Raw genomic sequence first — 22,596 nt, forward strand, 5'->3', positions numbered from 1 at the left:
TCTTCTCCCTCTGCGCTGAGGCGATACCTCACCGAGCGATGGTAAGTCAGTCCCGTGGTTCAAGCTTCGCGGCCCGGGGGTGGTCGAAGCTGCCGCCTTCCAGTCCAGTGGATGCAGCTGTTGCCACGGGAGCTCCGGAAAACAGGCACTAGCCTGTGACCTGCGAGCTCCCGACGATGTCATCCACTGGCCCGCGGCCGAGCCCCAGATTCAGGTCGCCGCCGCCAGGACGCCGCCTCAGCCACTGGAGTACCTTCTCCGCCCCGCACCGCCCACACGGGAGCGTCTCAGCCCCGCACCGGGCCGCCCACACGGGAGCGCCTTCTAGCCGGGAAACGGGCCGCCCACACGGGAGTGTCTCAGCCCCACGCCGTCCACCCTCACCGGAGCACCGAGTCGTGCCGCTGCCCGAACGCCGCTGCAACTCGAAGACGGCCAGCCTCGCGTTGGTAAGTCCTGGCTGGAGCCTCGAGGTCGGTCGCAGGTTGGAGGCCGCCAGCTCCGCCATTAGGCCTCAGCTCAGACGGGGGAAGAGAAGGGGGATACGACAAGAAAGTCGCATTCCCCCGAAGGGAGAGACAGAAAGCCCTGTTTCAGCCCCCCGCGCCCCCCCACACATAACACAACCTAATAACCAAAAGTTTAACTGAACAAGACAAAAAAAAACAACACAAAAAAAGTAAAAGCAGACAGACTGCAGGCGAGCCGCAGCCGTTTCACAGCACCGCCACTTCCGGAATAGTTTAACCAAGCCAATTAAAAATGCACTCTTGCATCACCCATATAACATATAACCATATAACAATGACAGCACGGAAACAGGCCATCTCAGCCCTACAAGTCCGTGCCGAACACTTATTTTCCCCTAGTCCCATCTGCCTGCACTCAGACCATAACCTTCCATTCCCTTCCCATCCATATACCTATCCAATTTATTTTTAAATGATAAAATCAAACCTGCCTCCACCACTTCCACTGGAAGCTCATTCCACCCGTTCCGACAATGAGTTGTTTGACCAGAAATGCAGCAGGGTTAATTCCTGGAAACATCTCAGCACCTGAGACAATGTGCTCCATCAATATTACCAGCATCTGCCAACAATCTGCACATTAATGTTGGAGGCAATACGTTTCCTTTACATTCAAGGGCACAAAACGTCACCTATTTCTCCAGAGATGCTGCCTGATCTGCTGAGTTACTCTTAGACTTTAGAGATACTGTGCAGAAACAGGCCATTCAGCCCACCGAGTCTGCACCGACATGCAATCACCCCGTACACTAGCACTATCCAACACACTACCAACAGTTTAGTTTGTTTTTTTAAAAACCAAAGCCAATTACCCCATAAACCCATACGTCTTTGGAGGTGGGGGTAAACTGGAGAACCCGATGAAAATGCACGCAGACACAGGGAGAATGTACAAATTCCGTACAGACAGCACCCATAGTCAGGATGAACCTGGGCCTCTGGTGCTGGAAGGCAGCAACTCAATTGCTGCATGTGCCATCACTTTGTGTCCTCCTTTGTAAACCAGCGTCTGCAGTTCCTTGTTTCTACTTTAAATTCAAGGTCAGAGCTTGATTCCTTTCCCTCACTGCCCTCAGGGTGGCAGTAGAGAGTCATCTTATTGAACCGTTATACAACTGAATGGCAGGCCACGCTATCAGTGAGGAGACAGCCACAATACTGTAGATCACCAGTTACATATCAGCTGGAGCAGGCAAGGGTGGCACGTTTCCTTTCCCCAAGGACAATGGTGAACTTGGTGGGGTCTTTAAATGAAAATCTGGCAACATTAGAAGGCGCAGACCAAGTGCTAGTGTGTGACATTGTACATGTGGATCACACTAGGGTGCAAAATGCAAGGGCCCCAGCATTTTGTATCACACTAGTAACTATCATAAGGCAATAAACAAAGTGCTGGAGGGATTTAATGAGTCAGACAGCAACTGTGGAAACACACAGGCGGCGCTTTGGGTCGGGACACTTCTTAATTTCCTCCACAGAGGCTGCCTGACCAGCTGAGATCCTCCAGCACTTTCTGTTTTGCTCAAGATTCCAGCATCTGCAGTTTATGTTTCCACTTTAATACAATGTTAGTTCCCAAAATTGTTTAATAGAAATATTTTATTAGGTTTTTCTAGGGGTTCAAGAGTGCAGTCACTTGGCCTGAACGCAGGATATTCTTTTACGCAACTTGTAGATTAACTATGTTTATCTAGGTCAGGTCGGGGGTAGTTCTCTCCGCCACGGGTAGCATGTAGTCCGGTGCTACCTGCTCCATAGTTAGATGGTCAGCGACTAAACCGTCTCCCCCTCCTGGTTTACCAGGTGAGGAGGGGGCTGTGGACCCCCAGCAGGACCAAAAACAAGACCTGTCAAAGGGCGGATGAGCATCTAGCAAGCCAACGGCCATCCGCACTTTAGTAGAAGTTGCGATCACTGTCGTACATAGCATTGTAAAGATAAAATGGATAAAAGGGATTAAAACACACACGCCACAATCCTATACTGCCAGCGGCAGAAGTTCGCAGGACCTGGAGGACAGAGATGTGTGGTGTGTCCGTCACCGTTCCCGTTGGAAACCAGCACCACTGCGTCGCTAATGTTTTCAACGATGATGATGATGATACACATAATGTAAACTATTATTGTAGTGACTGACGGTGCACAAAAATGCTGGAGAAACTCAGCGGGTGCAGCAGCATCTATGGAGTGAAGGAAATAGGTCACGTTTCGGGCCGAAACCCTTCTTCAGACTGATAGGGGATAGGGGGGGAGAAGGAGGGAAAAAGGGAGGAGGAGGAGCCCGAGGGCGGGGGGATGGGAGGAGACAGCTCGAGGGTTAAGGAAGGGGAGGAGACAGCAAGGGCTAACAAAATTGGGAGAATTCAATGTTCATGCCCGCCAGACGCAGGCTACCCAGGTGCTGTTCCTCCAATTTCCGGTGTTGCTCACTCTGGCAATGGAGGAGACCCAGGACAGAGAGGTCGGATTGGGAAAGGGAGGGGGAGTTGAAGTGCTGAGCCACCAGGAGTTCAGGTAGGTTCTTGCGGACTGAGCGGAGGTGTTCGGCGAAACGATCGCCCAACCTCCGCTTAGTCTCACCGATGTAAATCAGCTGACATCTAGAGCCGCGGATGCAGTAGATGAGGTTGGAGGAGATACAGGTGAAGCTTTGTCGCACCTGGAACGACTGCTTGGGTCCTTGAATGGAGTCGAGGGGGGAGGTAAAGGGACAGGTGTTGCATTTCTTGCAGTTGCAACGGAAAGTGCCCGGGGAGGGGGTGGTACGGGAGTGAAGGGAAGAACATTGTAGTAACTGAGGTGGTTAAATTCCTTGGGATTTAGGATTTAATAGTAGCACAAACACTCGTATTAAAAACAAAGGACCTGCTCACCACAGTCATATAGTGGAGCATTCGACCATCAACCCGTCCCTCATCAAACTGCGTCTTGTACTGTGGTAACCCAATATCATCCAGCCACCCTGAAATGAGGATCAAGAGGAAAGTGTGCTTAATTGTCGTATGCGTCGACAACAAAACGATTAAATTCATACTTGCTGCAGCTTAACAGGCCTGTGAACAAAATTACGCACAGAAAACATACAATAATTAATAATGCCAAGAAAAAGAGGTAACCATAATAGTGCAAAACTGAATTAACACATTAGTGTTTAAGTGGTGAAAAAAAAGTAGATTGGAACCAGGTCCAATCAAAACTAAATCCAATTATAATCCAAATCAGCCACTCAGGCACACATGGATCTGTCAATAGGATGAGCAAATATTGGACAAAAGCATTCAGACTTCAGCAAGCAGTCTAGATACAAAACAAACACAGAACAGTACAGCACAGGAAGAGGCCCGTTGGCCCATAATGTCAGTGCTGCAAAAATAATAACATGGCGTTAAAACGTCTGCATCCGTTTCAACTAAATACAGCTCAAGGCTCTTATGTTTTCAGACCCCGTGTGAGTTCTAAAACTAGAAACATAGGTTTAAGGTGAGAGGGAAAAGATTTAATATGAGCCTGAAGGGACAACCTCTTCACAGAGTGGGTAGTGAATATTTGGAATGCACTGCCGGAAGAAGTAATTGAGTCAGATACAATTACAATATTTCATAGGAAAGTGTCAAGAGGGATATGGCCAGATCCTGGCAGGAGGAGAGTTGAACAAGTTGGGCTGAAGAGCCTGTTCTGTGCTCTAGGACTCTTTCATATTATGCTGATCAGTAAACACTTTATCCAAGCTAACCCAGAAACAACAGAATATATTCCAGTACAATAAATGTCAGTCCATATTCCTGAACTGTTTGTTTCTGAATGAAGTAAGATGAGAAAGAACAATTCTACTCACTTGTAACCCAGTTGTAGTCGAGCTTTCCCTTGTTATCTTCCTCTTCGGAGCCAAAGGCCTGTAGAGCTAGCTGCAGCTTCTTCTTGTGTAGAGAATGCTTGATGCCAAGTTCCTGCACAATCAGGTAGTCAAAGAATGCACAGATCCTTAAAAAATGTATTATCAACTGCCGATGTTCACTATAATACGCTGAATTATTACATACAGGCCAAACTGGACTGGTGTTCAGGAAATCTCATTCATTTAGAGAGGCGCTGCATCTAATTTAGCAGCTGCACCATGTGCCATCAAGCTGCTGCATCACTGGGATTTCTCCCCCACCCCTCTCCATCTCTCTCTAAAGACATTCATTGATATCTCTGACAATGAACTAGCTCTGTATTTCACAAAGTGCTGGTGTAACTCAGTGGGTTAAGCAGCCTGTCCCACTGAGTTACACCCGCACTTTGTGTTGTACACCGGATTACAGCATCTGCAGTTCCTCTCCAGTCTCCATCTCTATTTTCTTTGGTGTCAAGTTTTTTGCCCAGTTTCATTTCAGTGAAATTGTTGTGAAATTGTCCCATTTCAAATGGGTTATAAAAATGCACCCTGCAGTAACGTACCCTCTCCAGGTCCTGCTGAGATGCGTGCAGTAAAGTCTGTCCTGATGTGATCCAGGAGCCGGAAGGCCTCACGTATATACCCAACCCTTGGTCATCCAGCCAGTTACACACCTGGTCTTTGCTCCACTTCGCGAACGGAGCATCCAGATCACTGCGGACAAAAGTGTTGCAGACTTCAGAATAGCAATAGAGTAATCATTAGTAAATTGGGGGCAGCACAGTGGTGTAATGGTAGAGTATCAGTCTTACAGCGCCAGACACCTGGGTTCGACCCCGACAACAGGTGCTGGCTGTACGGAGTACGTACATTCTCCCTGTTATCATATGGGTTTTCTCAGGGTGCTTTGGTTTCCTCTCACACCCCAAAGACGTGCAGGTTTGGAGGTTAATTGGCTTATGTAAATGCGTAGGACAGTACTTGTGTACAGCGTAATCACTGGTCGGCGCAAGCTCAGTGGGCCAAAGGGTCTTTTTCTGCTCTGTATCTCTCTAAAGTAATTAAGAATCCAGTAACTTTCCAAATATGTCATCCTATCACTGACCTAAGAGATATTGGGTAAGCCACATTCTGCAAAGTGCACAGAGATAACAGTGGTCCCACTGCGTGGTCATTAAATGATCTTGAATCTTGAATCTTGAATTAAAGGAAGGATGTGGAGGACATGGGTGCAGAAGAGTTTTATCAGAATGTTACGGTTTAGAGAGGATTTGCTGTATGGAGAGACTATCATAAGTGATAAGAGCAGAATCAGGCCATTCAGCCCATCAAGTCTACTCCACCATTCAATCATGGCTGATCTATCTCTTCCCAATAAACCCCATTCTCCTGCCTTCTCCCCATAACCATTGACACCCGTACTAATCAAGAATCTATCTATCTCTGCCTTAAAAATATCCATTGACTTGGCCTCCATTGAGTGGCAAAGAATTCCACAGATTTAACACCCTCTGACTAAAGAAGTTGCACAAACTAGGATTGTTTTCACTATAGTGAGGATTGAGGGGAAACATTTGCCACTCTGCCCATCAAGACTGGGATAGCCCTTTTGGACTGCAATCTAGTTAGTTCCTGCCCTACATCTGTACAATTTTCTCCAAATATTTATCGAATTATTTGTTGCCATTTTGACTCCGTGCACTAATGGATCTCATTTAACAGAGATTAAATGAATAAATGTTTGTGCACAATGCCAGTAGCAGCTAATCCCAGTATAAGGTAGGAGGAAAGGTGAGACAAATTAAATCCAAAAGCGATCTTGCATTGGCGAGTTGTGCCTGTGTTCTCATACGTTTTAGTGAGCTGTAGATCACGGGACCAGCCAAGTTTCGGGCCAGAGGTGCTCCTGGTTCCACCTCGTTTGAAATCTCCATCGCTCATGTCCTCGGGGTTGAAGGTGGTTGACTGACTTCTTTTAAGCCTGAGGGCAAAAACACAAAATAAACAATTCAATGTTGGCACCCAAATTCCCAGCGCTCCCAGTCCTGGAGTTTGCCAGCACAGCAACGCTCTGTCCACACTGCTCTTCATTATACAGCATTAACAATTAAAGCACAGGAGACTGTTGCATGATGAATGAAAACTATTGAGATTAAATAACTTTCCAGTTCAATCCCTTGGAGTGGGATTGACGGGGAGATTGTCAACCATAATCTTTTATCAAATAAAAGGAGAACAGCTGGAGGAATGCAGCAGATCAGCCAATATCTATGGAGAGAAATGCAAGTGGAGGCAGATACAATAGTGGTATTAATGAGACCTTTAGAGAGGGACATAGATATGCAGGGAATGGGATATGGATCATATATATCCATATAACAATTACAGCACGGAAACAGGCCATCTCGGCCCTACAAGTCCGTGCCGAACAATTATTTTCCCCTAGTCCCATCTGCCTGCACTCAGACCATAACCCTCCATTCCTTTCCCATCCATATACCTATCCAATTTATTTTTAAATTATAAAATCGAACCTGCCTCCACCACTTCCACTGGAAGCTCATTCCACACAGCTACCACTCTCTGAGTAAAGAAGTTCCCCCTCGTATTACCCCTAAACTTCTGTCCTTTAATTCTCAAGTCATGTCCTCTTGTTTGAATCTTCCCTACTCTCAATGGGAAAAGCTTGTCCACATCAACTCTGTCTATCCCTCTCATCATTTTAAAGACCTCCATCAAGTCCCCCCTTAACCTTCTGCGCTCCAGAGAATAAAGACCTAACTTATTCAACCTTTCTCTGTAACTTAGTTGCTGAAACCCAGGCAACATTCTAGTAAATCTCCTCTGTACTCTCTCTATTTTGTTGACATTCTTCCTATAATTGGGCGACCAAAATTGTACACCATACTCCAGAATTGGTCTCACCAATGCCTTGTACAATTTTAACATTACATCCCAACTTCTATACTCAATGCTCTGATTTATAAAGGCTAGCATACCAAAAGCTTTCTTTACCACCCTATCTATATGAGATTCCACCTTCAGGGAACTATGCACAGTTATTCCTAGATCCCTCTGTTCAACTGTTATCGCATGCAGTAAGAAGAGATTAGTTTAACTTGTCATCATGTTCAGCACAGATATTGTGGGCTGAAGGGCCTGTACCTGTGCTATGTTGTTCTACTGGACAGTCGATATTTCGGGTCGTGACTCTTCATCTGTACTGGAACGGTATGGGAAGTAGCCAGATCTCCACTGCATTGAAGAACTAAAAGCAGCATTCCAGAACACCTCTCAGTCTGAGCTGCCAGCTGGCTGGCTGGCACTTCAATCCAATCCTATATTCCACTCTGACCACTGATCGACTTTGACACCTCCAGCATTGTGTTTTTAATTCAGAATTGTGTTCTGCACAATACTTATTTTAGACAAAACGGTGCCTGCACGCACGATTAACAAGCATACAAGGCACGTGGCCCAAAACAAAATAGTGTTTAACTTTATAGAGGTGCTATACCAGCATATGACCCCACCACAAGGCAGTCACAAAAAAACATTGCTTCTGCACATCAGAGGCAACATTTACTTCTTTTACTGCCCCATCTCTCTTCTATTTTCATTTGTCTCATCCTCCACAGAAAGATCAATTAACAAACATTCACCTGATAGCATCATCATCACTACTTCCTTAGTCTCTTTCAGTCTGCATATCTATTTCCTTCACTGCTTCCTTCTCTGTTACTTTTCTAACTGTAAGATTTCTAACTTTTTTTGATGAAATATCAACTGTTTAGATTCTCCTTGATGATTTTCTCCTTTCACTAGTAGTGCGACTTATTTTGGTATGTAGTAGCCTTTATATAATGAAGATGGGTGTATCGTACAGAGGAAGTAATACTGGGGAAGGAATATCAAACATATCATTAGATATTCTGCCTGAAGTTGACAGTAACAATTTCATGGCACACCTCTTTCATTCCCAGTATTTATGTAACAAGGCTAAATTAGTGTAAAAGGAGGCAGTTTTCTTCACAAATTATGAACACAGACCCACAGAAAATTATAATTGTATGTTTTGGAATAACAGTAGAACACATCGTGCATGCCTGCTTTAATTTCTAATCATCACATGGACCAAAATGGGATTAAAAGCTAGTTACCTTCCAAATAACTTTTTGATTCCTTTTGATTTCTTTTTGAGTTCAGGTGAGGTTGGAAAAAGCTGACAGCCGTCAGCCTCTGCAGCACGCAGCGGGAACCCGGCGACATCCACCTGCTCAGATTCTCTCTCCGTCTCCGCTGTATGGTTTTGTAAACATTTCAATTAATTATTTTCCGTCTGATGCAATAAAATTAACTTTTCAAAAACAGACAAATTCTGGGGAGAAATTCTGCAACACATTTTAATTTAAACCGATCTAGAATTAAGACCAATGTGGTGTTTTCAAATTTGAGTAATCTACAACAAAAGCAAGTAAAACTTACCAAAGGCATTTGTCTTTCAAATAAAAACTCCTATGAGACTTTGATGATTGACACAAACATTGGATTTTACCACCGAGTCTCCCCCAGAGAAAGGGAGAGCCGAGAACCAAACATAGTAAACAAATCAACATATTTGCATGCCTTTACTTTGAGATACTGAGGGGATGGTGGTGATGGTAGCAAGGATTAGGTTAGAGGACAGATGTGGTAATGTAACAATGTATACCTTTAAACAACAAATGAGAAATGGCAATGAATTACTGGACTACAGTACATTATTCACGCAGATGGATGAAGGATGCCGACTTCTGCTGATCATTTCACAAATTAAAAAATCTCCATTGGACTTAAATGATCAACTTCTGAAAAGCCGTTCTGCTGTCAGAAGTTGCCTCTGCAAATGCCTTGCTTTAATGGACCTTGTCAGCTGTGTTACCATTGATGATGTTGAACACCCTCAGCAGAGCTAGTAGCATTGACACACTCACATTTCTTAAATACATTGTGCTTTTGATGAATATTCCTCATTCACCTTACATTTTCATGCGATTTGGTGGGAGCACAAAAGGGTTAATTCTAGTCAAGTGGGTAATTTAGGAACAGCTTCTTCACCGCTGATATTAGACAGTCCTCGCACAAGCTAGAGTAGAGTCGCGATCTCCCAACCCACCTCAATGCAGCTGTTGCATTTTTTCTCAGTAACTGTAACACTACAACTATATTCTACACTATGGTATCTTTCTTTGCACTACCTGTTACACTTGTGCATGATTTGCTTGTACTCATGCACAGTATGATTTGACTGGATGGCACACCGTTTTTCCACTGTATCCCAGTACACATAGTAATAAACTAATATCAATCATACTTCAGCACACTGCCACAGAACAATAAAATCCAATGCAGTTTGCTATCGAGCTTCCAGGAACAGGCAGATCAACTTTTTTTGTCCATACTCTTTACATAGAAGAAATGTCATGTTAGCAAGTAGAAACTTGTGAGGAAATTGAGACAGTTCAATAGCTTCTGGGTGTACTCACAGCTCTACACTCCCATCTACACGCAATGGAGCCTCTATCTTTCAGGATATGTTGGTCGGCGAGGGCAAGTTGCATCGAAGGGCCTGTTTCTACACAATATGACTCTTGCAGACTGGTATGTTTCCAGATACAAGTAGGTCAATACACCCATGCATCTATAACACCATAGAGAAACTAACCAGCCAGTTTAACCAAATCAACGCAGACATGGACAGGATAAACAGTGAATAACGTTTTCCCCCAGAGTAGAAATGTCAAATTCTGGAGGACATTTTAGAGGATCGAATGAGGCAACAGCGTGGTGGGTGCCTGGAACACGCGACATCGTAGAAGCAGACACAATAGCAATGTTTACAATACATGTAGACAGACATGAACAGGCAGGAAACAAGGGATAGGGACCATGTTCAATGGTTAGATTAAATAGATTGGCATCTTGGTTGACACAGACATGGAGGACTGAAGGGCCTGTTCGTGTTTGGCCCATCATGGTGCTGACTACCAAGTTGTAATTTTACATGAATATACAATGCATATGCATACATACAATGTTATTCTCTCTGCATTCTGCTCAATTCTCATTTAAGTAGTATCTTTATCATAGCAACACATTCCAGGGTATGTCATTAGCAATTACATGACAGAGCCACACTCGACTAATAGTCTGCTCACAGGAATAAACTTCTCGAAGTATCTTAAATAGAGAGAGAGGAATTTAAGGAGGGAGTCTAAGCGTTTGGACTTTGGCAGCTGCATGCAGATCCATCAATGATGGATCGATTAAAATCAAAGCTGTCCAAACTGAAGCAGAGATGCCATGGGTAGGGGTGGAGGTGCTGGGAAGATGAATGTTATGTGGGTTTAGAAATGCGATGGAGCAAGGAATTTGAAACCAAATGATAATTTCAGCATCGAGCACTGCTAGGCACTTGTTCACCTTTCTGTGTCTCTCCAAAATACATTACGTAATTTTCCTCATTTTATGTGCCACCTCTCTGCCCAACTAACTAGCTCATGGAGCACCTCCTACAGTCTAAAGCCTTCCTCCTCATTAACCAAAGTTGATTCAATAACAACTGCAAACTTCTTCACCAGTAAATCTGGAGGAACTCAGCAGGCCAGGCAGCACCTGTGGAAGGTCAGGACCCTTCTTCAAACTGAACCCAAACAAAATTGTGGTCTATCCATTCCCTCCACAAATGCTACCTGACCCAATGAGTTCCTCCAGCACCATGTATTTTGCTGAAAATTCCAGCCTCAATAACTCAAATGTGCCTTAATTTCTTTGTGGTGTTCCTTACACTTGAGCCCGAATCATTCATCACAAAGAAAGGAAGAGATTGAGTATTGTGCCCAGTGGAACTCTATTCGTCAGTCTTCCAGTCAGAAAGATACTCTCGCCATTAATAATCACCAGACCAATCATGGATCTAATTTCCCACCGCCTTAGATCCCACAGGCTTTTACTTTCACCAGCTTGCCATGCGGGACATTGTCAAAAGCCTTGCTGTAATCATATACTCCACATTATATTCACTGGCCTCGTCAATCCTCTGCCTCAAATAATTCTATCATTAGTTACACTACTTTCCTTAACAAAGCCACGATGACTATCCTTGATTAATCTTTGCCAAATGAAGGATTTTTCCTTTTAAATGCAACACCCACATTTACTACACTTTCTAGGGATTCTACAGTATTAAAGCTCTTGGTATCTGAAATCAACTATTGTACACCAGTTTCAGCATGAAGCTTGCTAGTGTTGACACATGCCAGATATTAGTCGCTACCACATTACCAACAATGATAATGCAGTTCACCTCTTAAAGTGAGCACCCAAAAGTCCCCAGGATTAGCACCCTCAAACCCAGTAGGCCCACAACCAAGCAAGCAAATAAATGAGCATGGAAAAGTAAATTCTGAAAACAAATGCTGATGCGTCAACATGATGCGGCTTATAAAATCAGGAACCTCTGTTCATCTTTCACAAAGCCGCTGCTCAAAGCTAAAGACAGGCTTTGCAGCCGTATCGCATTGACTACGTGCTCCAAGGTTTGTTCAGCTTAGCGGCCACAGTTCTATTAGCTCTGCTGAGGATGACAAGTTGTAAACAGCTGGAGATCTGCCCATAGCAAGGCATTGGTGCAGTCAAACATGCAGCTATACTATACCTAGCATCGGTGCACTCGCACTCCGACTGCGGTCTTCAGCCGTCCAGATAAAGTGTATGATCGTGGAGAGCACAGCAGCACAGAATATGGGGAACAACAAGGTAAAGTACACATCAATTTACAGATACAAACCACTCCAATCAGAAGGTCAGGAAAAGTTGGCAAAATTAAAACAGACCACAGAAACAGTCAAGTATAGATTCTTATAATTTAAGAGAATAGCTTTGCGGGCAGGTGGAATTGAAACTACACAAGAGTCGTCGACCATTCGGCCCCTCGTGCCTGTTCTGCCATTCGATAAGACCAGGGATTATCAATTTCACCTCCTCTTTACTCGCCTACCCCATATCCTTTATTAATTTCCTATCTAAAATGATTCATGCCCTTGTGTTTAAGTTCTGTCAAGTAGAGTACTCAGTTGACAAGTGTAGCAGTCACTTGAATGAACAATTATTAACAGCACTTCTATGATCAGGTGTCACGAGCCGATGTATGCAGCAGTAACATGAATATATATTACACTTTCAAAAGCATCAATGTCTACAGAGCATTATACCCAACTAAATAGAAATGCAAAATAGTTCAAGGAAGAACTGCAGAGATTTTAGTTAGAAATAAATTGTCAGAGCAGCCAACACATATGTCTAGTTCCATGAATGAAAACTTCTCCACAAACCAACACAACTTTCAAGGCAAAACTATCAATCTGGATGCTGCTTTGAAGCACACTCTGAAAATTACACAGGTTAGTCACATAAACCCATCAAGTACTCTGGCAAATTGAAAAGGGGAAATAAAATGTGCAAACTTTCAGACGGATCTTCAAGTAATTGGAATGGACTCATTTTAGCAAAGTAGCAGCTAGAATGGGACTAGCTTGAGAATATAAATGGATTTAGTTATTTTCAAATATAATTTGTTTTCCTAACCTTCAAATGATATGTTATAAACGGATCTTTATAAAAAGATGCAAGTATAAAACAGCCTTTTAGTTTAAGGAATTATTTTATATACCAGATAAATTGGTATTATATTTATTTTACCAGATAAGCTAGTAAGTACTAATAGGTCCAAACATTTCTCCAAATGTTTGAGCATGGTTACTTGATTTTTAGGTCCAGGATTGGCAACATTGAGGTCTGGATCCAAGTCCTAATGTGGGCATTTGAGAAAGCTTTGGCAAGCATCATGATTGGAGAAAGGCCTTGGTTCACCTGCCACATTATGGCTGACACACAATTCCACTGCCACTCCATGTGGGGTGACGGCCAGTGTACTTTGGGAAGGCAGGGATCTCAGAAGCGCCGCTTTGCAAGAACCAAGTGAATGTACTGGATAGACACCAAATAAATGCTATGTGCTTGCTCACCTAGGTTAGGTGTACTAGATGTACGTTTGCCACCTTTGATCTTGAAGAAACCACGGCCAAAAGAGGCTCTTGCCTTCTTGGAGGCAGCACTTTCATCGCCCAGTGAATTGTGATGTCCAGTTGGTTTTGGTGGTAAAGATGCAAATTTACTGATCTCCATGCAGGCTTTATTCTACAAGAGGCAAGACAATGGTATAATTGAAAACTTCAAGAGAATGTTGAAACATTTCCATCCAATCAGCAAAGAAAACAAAAAAAACATTCCCGGCTAACCTTAATCAAGAGAAAAATGTTCTCTGCCAGCTGACATTGGATAGAAGAAGAGTTGGAAGAGAAAGAAAGAAAGAAAAAAACAGAAAGATTAGAATAAGAGGAAATGCTACTACATTGTCAAAATGAGATATTTAGGGGGCTCATTATATTTGGAAAATCACACTGCAGCAAGTTATCAGCAACGGAACAGACTAAAAATCACTTGTAACCGATGAAAGTGCAAGTTTGTTCATTGTCCAAGTAACATGACTGAAGCCCAAGTGCCACCCTCAAGGTCTCACCTCCATCAAACATTTCAGGAAATACTGGACTTACCTCTAATGCGCTCTGTTGCGCAGGCTCCAAGGGTAGTTTCTGATCAAAGGAAAAGAGTAATGAATTTCACAACACCGTTCCATGCAGCTGAATGACACTATTGTGATTAATATTTACATATTTCAATCCTCAAGAGCACATGTTGGAACAAACCTTGTTCTCCTCCTCCTCCATTCTCAGGTTCTCCTGACTACCAGATTTATGCACATCTGATATTCTGCAATGAGAAATTAGGGAAATAATTTACTTCAAAATTAATTAAACACGCACAGCTTCCTAACTAATGGAGAAAATGTTTCTGGCATTTGAAGGTAGAAGAAACCTAAAATATACAAAAACGGGAGCAATAGTAGGTCATTCAGCCCTTCGGGTCTGTTCTGTCATACATTACACCCATATCAGATCATCCATCTCAATGCCATATTCTTACTTTCACCGAATCCCTTTATGGCTTGAAGCAGTGATAGACTGAACATGGCCTCTCATTCAGTGAGGGAGACACAGACAGCAAGGGCTGAAATTTTGAGCAAAAACAAAAACTCAGTGAATCAGGCAGCTTCTGGGGAGGGAAATGGACTCCATCTGTCTGTCCATTCCCTTCACAGATGTTCTCCAACCTTTGAGTTCCTCCAGCAGTTTGCCTTTTGCACAAGATCCCAGCATCTGCAGTCCCTTTCTTTTCCATTTGAAAAAAATTGGCAACATGTTCTTGAGGTTTACGGAGAGTAGGCAGCCAAATCAGGAAATTATTAAGAGACCAATCTCCTTACTGAAGAGCACCTTTGGGCAATAGTGAGAAGCTTGAATATGTAATGTGCATTTGGAGCATCATTAGCTACGAGTGTGGAATGAATAGACTGGAACAGTATTCTGTATAATCCAGGAAAATGAGAAGAGAGAGCAATGGACCCAAACAGGACCTTTGGCTCAACTTGCCCATGTTGATCAAGATGCCCCATCTACGCTAGTACCTGCCCACCTGCCCACATTTGGTCCGAATCCCTCTGAACTTGTCCTATTCGTGTATCTGTTCAAGTGTTTTTTTTTAATGTTATTGTACTTGCCTCAACTATCTCCACTGGCAACTCGTTCCATATACCCACCATCTTGTGTGTGAAATCATAGTAACATACATGATGCCAAGGCCTCAATGGGCTGAAAGAGATGCTGTTTCTCTGGATCGAGGAGTCTAGAATCAGGGTCACAGCCTCAGAATCTGGATTAGGCCATGCAAGAGTTGTGGCGAATCTTTAGAAGGGGCAGTGGAGGTTCAGTCATTGAGTTCACTCAGAGCAGTGTTTGCAGATTTCCTGATATTACAGGACTGAAGGGATGTGAGGACAGTTTAGGTTGAAGACAAGGCATGATGGTGATGAGTGGCAGATCAGGTGCAAAAGGCCAGGGGATTTATTCTGCTCCCAATTCTTAGTCTTATTTAACTTGAATACATTTTGATATTGGTAAAGAAAAACAAAATCTATGATCAGAATCTCAAACTTTGCTGCAGCCTCATCTGATTAGAGTGAGAGCAACACATAACCAACACATGACAAATCTTCAATTTGTATAATAAAACAAAATATTTTGTTTTTGCTTGCATTATACTTACACGGGACTATCACATAGGGCAGTTTCTTCAACTAATGAAGATATGTCACTTGGTTGTATTTCACTGTAGAAGAACAAATATACATGTTACAAAATATAAATGTTACAGTATGGAAACAGGCCAACTTGTCAACTCCAAACAACCATATTAATCTAATCTCCAGCACTTGACTATGTCGGATGGAAGCTGCATACCCAAATCTCGTTGCACTTATGTGCAATGACAATAAAAGATATTATTATTATTATTATTATTATTATTATAACCTTCTATGTCCAGGTCGTCAACTGCTCAGCTGAATAAATAAATACCATCAGCGAGCCATCTTCAACCCCGATGGTGCGTTCCAGGTACTCACCACTCTGGGCGAAAAAGACCCTCTCAAATTCCCTCTAAATCTCTTACCCTAAACCGATGTCTTCTAATTTTATCTACCTCTGTTCTGGTGTGAGAATAACTTCCTTCAGTCAACCCTATCTGCACCCCTTTAAATGTTATATATCACAATTACATCCCCTCTTAAACGTCCCTATCCCCGTCTGCAATATATCCCTCTGGTTTCACATTTCACCCCTCTTCTCGCCCTATGTTATACCCTCTGTCGCCTTTTACCTCTAACCTTTGCCAATCTGCAAATCAAGTCATCCCTCCCTTATCCACCCAGCACTTGCCAGGCTTTTTCCCCGCTTCCACCTCTTTTCCAACTTTCTCCCCCCTACTACAATCAGTCCAAAGTAGGGTCCTGATTCAAAACGCACCTACACTTGACTCAAAACGCACCTACACCTCACTCAAAACAGCAACTACACTTTGCTGGTACACTGTTCCACCTCAGGTCAGTAAAGTAAAATTTGGTTACCCAATGTCAGGTTTTGTTTCAACTTCAGGCTCCATCTTCTTTTCCATCTGCCCTGCACTGCCTTTAGGAGTAGATGATATGATTGGTATTGGCACCTGAAGGATACTGGTGTGGATTTGAACTGGTTCCTAAAACACAGTTATTAAATCATTGACTTTGTAGCCAGTATATTATTTTATCTACATCTGTGCTGCTCATCTTCAAAAATTATCACATCATAGACTTTTACAAATCAGCTGTAAATGCAGATAACGTACAAAATTAAACTGGGAAGATCTCCACATTGAATTTTAAAATTAACTTAGGACCCTGCTTTAGGGTAGATACTTGGTTATATAATCAGCATTTAATTTTTATTTTATTCAGAAAAGCTTTCAAGAGTTAACCTCCTAGCTATATTAGCATTTTTGTTAAAAATTGATCTGCTACAGTTTCGCCAATGCTGTAGACCACTCAATGTAGTCACAATGAACCATTTCACCTGGAAGATATGCTGGCGGCTACCACCATTGTATTCTTTATGGCAGCACAAAAATAAAATCATAATGTTTCAGACTGGAATGCAATTAACTTACTGCTTCTGGCTCTGAAACTGAAGTCACTCCATCAGCTTCGGGGGATGGGACTGTGAGAGAAGTCAGTTCCATCTCGAATATTTCACTGCCATTAACTATGAAAGATTCTCCATTCAGACCGTCATCATTCTCACCTTCTTTTGCTTCAAATAGAAGATTAAACATTTGATATTATGCATGTTATGCATTCCTGTTGAGGTCCACAAGTTTATAAATATGATATCCTGATTTCATACAAAATGTACTTCTTGCTGGAGGAAATATTTTCACTAATTTTGAGCACACACTGCAATAAGTAAATTCATTCAATCCGGATAAATATTTAAGTTTTAATAAAGTACCAGCTTCACAAATTGTTTGTGTTTAATGTTTTACAACTTTCCCCATCATTGGTCTGTTGCTACTGCCCTGGGGCTTTTTTTTTATTTTTTATTTTTAAATGGGTGCAACATTTCCAAGTTTCCAGTCCTTGGGGTTCAGCCCTGAAGATTGGAAGATTACAGCCAGGCCATCTGTAATTGTACTGTTTGAGATGATAAACTATATACACCTTTCTTACTGTGTGTCGCAGACATCACCATATCCTGCACCTTCTTGTATCTGTTCAAAGACTGCCGCAACTCTTCTATCTTCCGATCCTACAAAAAAAAATCTTGAGAAATTGTCCTATATATAAAATACATGATAAACACTGCACAAGAATTCCAGAGTTATATTTTTCCCTACATAAGCTGGTGGGATATTGGAGGTTCTACCTGACTTAATATCTTCATGTGATAGCATCTTCATGTGATAGCATCAGCAAAGAGAACACCAAGGACCCCCCCCCCCCACACACACATGCACACACATTTCAGGGCACCATAATGTTTGGGACACAGCATGCTCAATTGAGTTCAGATCGGATGATTGACTTGGCCACTCCAGAATTGGACATTTTTTAGCTTTGAAAGACCCCTTTGTTGCTTTAGCAATATATTTGGGATCACTGTCTTGCTGTAGAATGAACCGCCAGCCAATGAGTTTTGAGGCATTTGTTTGAACTTGAACAGATAGGATGTGTCTATACACTTCAGAATTCATTATGCTACTACTATTAGCAGTAATATCAATGAAGATAAGTGAGCCAGTACCTTCAGCAGCCATACATGCCCAGGCCATAACGTGGTATGTGGTATGCTTTGGATCTTTGGATACATGCCCAGGCCATAACCAGATGACGTGGTATGCTTTGGATCTTGGGCAGTTCCTTCTCTCACCCATACTTTGCTCTTGCCATCACACTGATATGTTAATCTTCATCTCATCTGTCCACAAGACCTTTTTCCAGAACTGTGGTTGCTCTTTTAAGTATTTCTTGGCAAACTGTAACCTGGCCTTCCTATTTTCGCGGCTAACCAGTATTTCTGATCATGACGTCTTCTGTGGACAGTGGTCATTGACAAATCCACACCTGAAGAGTGTTTCTGATCTGTCAGACAGGTGTTTGGGGATTTTTCTTTTTTAAAGAGAGAATTCTTCTGTCATCAGTGGAGGACTTCCTTGGCCTGCCAGCCCCTTTGCGATTAGTAAGCTCACTAGTGCTCTCTTTCTTCTTAATGATGTTCCAAACAGTTGATTTTGGTAAGCCTAAGGTTTGGCTGATGTCTCTAACAGTTTTATTCTTCTTTCTCAGTCTCATAATGGCTTCTTTGACTTTCATTGGCACAACTTTGTTAATGAACAGCAATAAAAGTTTCCAAAGGTGATGGAAAGACTGGAAGAAAGACTAGGTGCTGAGAGCTCTCTTATACCTGTATAAAAGAGGCAATTAAACACACCTGAGCAATCACAAACACCTGCGAAGCCATGTGTCCCAAACATTATGGTGCCCTGAAATGAGGGGACTATGTATAAACACAGCTGTAATCTCTACATGGTGAATCCAAAATGTATAAAAAATACCCTTTAATAAAATCTGACAATGTGCACTTTAACTACATATGATTTTTTCTATTACAAATCTCAAATTGTGGAGTGCAGAGGCAAATAAATAAATAATGGGTCTTTGTCCCAAACATTATGGAGGGCACTGTAGGACGTTAATATTTCCTCAGTGATCTGAACAATGCAGTTTCACCAAATCTAAGTAACAATTCATTAGAAGATAATCCTTACTCAAACTGCATCAGCTAATTACAGGACTCACCTTGAGCCATGGTGTACTCTTAAATGTCACATGAAAAAATGGCAGATCTCAACCTCACGTGACAAGGCCAGGGAGCACTCCATTGTCTGACAGGAATGAGTGAAGAGTGAAGAGCTTCCAACAGTGTGGAAGGGAAGGGCATGGGGTTCCAGGCCAGATCATCACACAAGCCAACCTCCCATCTGTTGACTCAATTTACACTTGACACTGCTTGGCAAGGCCAGCAACATAATCAAGGATGAGTCTCTCTTGCCAGGCTTTGCCACCTCTTTCTAGCTTTCTGTCCCCTACTTCATCACCCCGGTCACTACCTCTCCTCTCCTCTCCCATCAGGCAAGACATAGAAGTGTGAAAACGTACACCTCCAGATTCACGGACAGTTTCTTCCCATTTATTATCAGGCAACTGAACCATCCTATCACCAACTAGAGCGAGGTCCAGGTCTACCATCGATCTCATTGGAGACCCTCGGACCATCTTTAATCGGACTTTACCTTGCGCTAAATATTATACCCTTCATCCTGTATCTGTACACTGCAAATGGCTTGATTGTAATCATGTGTAATCTTTGCGCTGACTGGATGGCACACAATGTGACAATATACCAAACTAAAATAATTCTCCCCACCCGAGAAGCACCACAGGAGCACCTTCACCCACATGGTCTGCACTGGTTCAAGAAAAGAATATACCTCCATCTCCAAGGATAACTAAGGAAGGGAATCAAACCTCGCAGATGTCACCCACATTTCATGAATGAATAAAAACAAATCTTGAAGTTAAATTAGAAAACTCACCTTCTCCTCATTAGCTGCCATCAAAGACTCAACAGCCTTTTTCATTTTATGGACCTCAAGATCTGAAAAAATCAGGAACAGATTTCAGGCACACGCTAACTTTACATTTGTACGCTGCAGTGAAATCCATGCTTGCATGCCATGTGGTGTCTTGGCTTTAAGAAAACACTGACCAGATATTACCACATTCATCAGGCAAAAGGCAGTTTTGATGCATGTTCCTTTAATGAAAATGATGTAAACTTTATGCTTTGCACGTTAGCTAAAGTGTTAAGATTACATGCGGGATGTTTGCATTCACAAGCAGCTCATCGTGATGCAGACATGTTTTCAACTGATGAGAACCAAACTCGAAGTACATTTATAGGCATATTGAATGTATTCTTTTCAGCAGCAGCTCATTTCTAGAAAATAAATATGTACTATTTTCACTAGTGCTATGTTCAACTTTAAAGCAGCAACTAAAGATTATAGATGCAGACAGGAGGTTCCGAAAGTTCTCAACTGAACATGCAACTTGCTGCAGTGGGTTGGCATAGCAACTCTAAGCACACAGATACAACTGTCACACATTCACTGAACAGACACCAAGGTCTTACTTTTCTCCTTCAGCTTCTTTTTATAACTTTCCTCTGTGCAGGAAATTCACACAGGTCATGGAATACAGGTATAAGAAAGAGTAGTCTGTTAGTTTACAAAAATAAGTGGGTACATATGAAACCAGTTATTTAAAGCTGCTTTTGAAAGTCTTTGAACATTTATGCAAAACTTTAAACATTAATATTTCTCTGCAAAGATTAAAACGCTGTGCACAAGATTCAAAATCATCTTAAGTTGGCACATAAAAAGGGAACTAGAATTGCAACAGTTCAACACTAAATACTGATACCAGTGCCACAGAATAAGTAGAATGGGTTCTTAAAAGATGGGGATAAATGCTCATCCACATCACAAAATAAATTTTCTGGGCAGATCAATGGGCAAACAAATTCAAGATCCAAACTATAAGTTCCAGCTTTCCATCAGGGTGGGTATATGGAATGAGCTGCCCCACGAGGCAATTTAGACAGATACAATAACTGTTAAAAGATATTTGGACAGGTGCATGGATAAGAAAGGTTAAAAGGGATATGGGGCAAATGGGAAAATGGGACCTCTTGGGTCAGCATGGAAGGGCATGTTTCCTTGCTGTATGACTGTGCAGCTCTATGAATAAGGAATTGTCACTTACCAGCCCCACTATCACTTTCATCAATCTCCGTTCTGCAATTCAAATCAGACAACAGTCTCTTGATCTCAGCGTCTTTATTCTCCAACTGCTCCTTCAGCTGCACCAAGTCATCCTATATCACAACAATGAATAATGTTTCTAGCAAGAACTATACAGTACTATGCAAAGGATTCAAAAAGATTATGCTTTCAAAAACGCAAGAGCATCTTGGTCTACTCTTCCCTTTGTAACCATGGTGCAATACAATCTCTCACACAGGATTTAACATGTATCTGGCTATTAGCTTCCATTTAAAGAAAGGTTTTTCCTTCTCAAATATCATTTTCCAGTTCACAGCGAGGACTACAGGCTTTGTGGATCAAGGGTTTGCATTTCAATAATACATAATGTGATTTATCATTAAGCTGGCGTCAATTGCGACTTCAGCAAGACGCTGGAATGCGAATCATTCTTCTATTATCCTCCCTTTTATAAGTGCATCCTACTATTATTAATTTGCAAGAAACAGTTCCAAGAATCAAGATAAATAAATTCAATCGATCCAAGTAAAAATTTCGAAAATCTCTCACATCAGTACCCATAACTTCAGGTTAATGTCACGATTCATAATACGAATTCTTAACATTCTTATCGTGTTCGCAAGAAATGGGATGAGTACTTTGACATAAAAATGACTAAATTTAATGCAAGAAAGGCTAGCCATATATTCTTTAAAATCTCACTGTCATCGACAGCTATTTTAGAAGGCTTAAAGTTTATTACTGATATGAAGAATAATTCACATTAACTTATTATAGCCCAGTAAAAAAAGGAATTAAGAAAATATACAAACCACTGAAGTTTGTTCCTCTAATGCTGTAACATTTAAACTAGAATATAACTGGATGTTTGATTCTACTCTTCTGGTTTAGTGAGCATTGTTCAAATAATGTTCATTATTTTTCAATAGCCGCAATAAATGTTATCAGTTTAAACATTGATACCTTATTGTTTTTGCCATCTTAGAAGCCTATATTTTTTCTGCCAATGAAGGGAGAATTTAGGTGACAAAGTTACTGTAGAGTGTCGGAATGGTCTTGTGCCAAATCACACTTCTTGGTTGAGGGAATTGAATTCTGCCCATGTGGATGCAATCATTCCTTAGCTTTGGAGTATCTAAACATATCAATACATTTTCTTTATTTAAAAAACAAGTGCATTACATCTCAGGTCAGTCATTCAGCCTATAGAGATGGATTCGCTATGGCTCCATTTTCGCTCTGCCTAGTCCCAGCTCC

General features: G+C 42.0%; 1 protein-coding gene across 10 annotated transcripts in view; it reads right to left on the minus strand.

The window, feature by feature from the left end:
- Positions 1 to 22,596, minus strand: part of ppfibp1b (PPFIA binding protein 1b) — a 100,512-nt gene that overhangs the window by 9,279 nt on the left and 68,637 nt on the right. For 4 of the 10 annotated variants that reach the window (XM_055650498.1, XM_055650491.1, XM_055650492.1 and 1 more), the window contains 16 exons: positions 21,320 to 21,431; positions 20,688 to 20,720; positions 20,089 to 20,150; positions 17,654 to 17,741; positions 17,104 to 17,246; positions 16,529 to 16,656; positions 15,670 to 15,732; positions 14,214 to 14,277; positions 14,061 to 14,099; positions 13,473 to 13,644; positions 12,104 to 12,136; positions 8,568 to 8,706; positions 6,260 to 6,388; positions 4,971 to 5,121; positions 4,366 to 4,477; positions 3,404 to 3,492 (listed from right to left, as the gene is read on the minus strand). In XM_055650498.1, the coding sequence (XP_055506473.1) occupies positions 3,404 to 3,492; positions 4,366 to 4,477; positions 4,971 to 5,121; positions 6,260 to 6,388; positions 8,568 to 8,706; positions 12,104 to 12,136; positions 13,473 to 13,644; positions 14,061 to 14,099; positions 14,214 to 14,277; positions 15,670 to 15,732; positions 16,529 to 16,656; positions 17,104 to 17,246; positions 17,654 to 17,741; positions 20,089 to 20,150; positions 20,688 to 20,720; positions 21,320 to 21,431 (1,557 nt within the window). The remainder of the gene's footprint in view (positions 1 to 3,403; positions 3,493 to 4,365; positions 4,478 to 4,970; positions 5,122 to 6,259; positions 6,389 to 8,567; positions 8,707 to 12,103; positions 12,137 to 13,472; positions 13,645 to 14,060; positions 14,100 to 14,213; positions 14,278 to 15,669; positions 15,733 to 16,528; positions 16,657 to 17,103; positions 17,247 to 17,653; positions 17,742 to 20,088; positions 20,151 to 20,687; positions 20,721 to 21,319; positions 21,432 to 22,596) is intronic. The other 6 variants (XM_055650499.1, XM_055650496.1, XM_055650500.1 and 3 more) reach the window with 4 other exon arrangements.

Source organism: Leucoraja erinacea, chromosome 19 (assembly GCF_028641065.1).
Source record: "Leucoraja erinacea ecotype New England chromosome 19, Leri_hhj_1, whole genome shotgun sequence".
NCBI lineage: Eukaryota > Metazoa > Chordata > Chondrichthyes > Rajiformes > Rajidae > Leucoraja > Leucoraja erinaceus.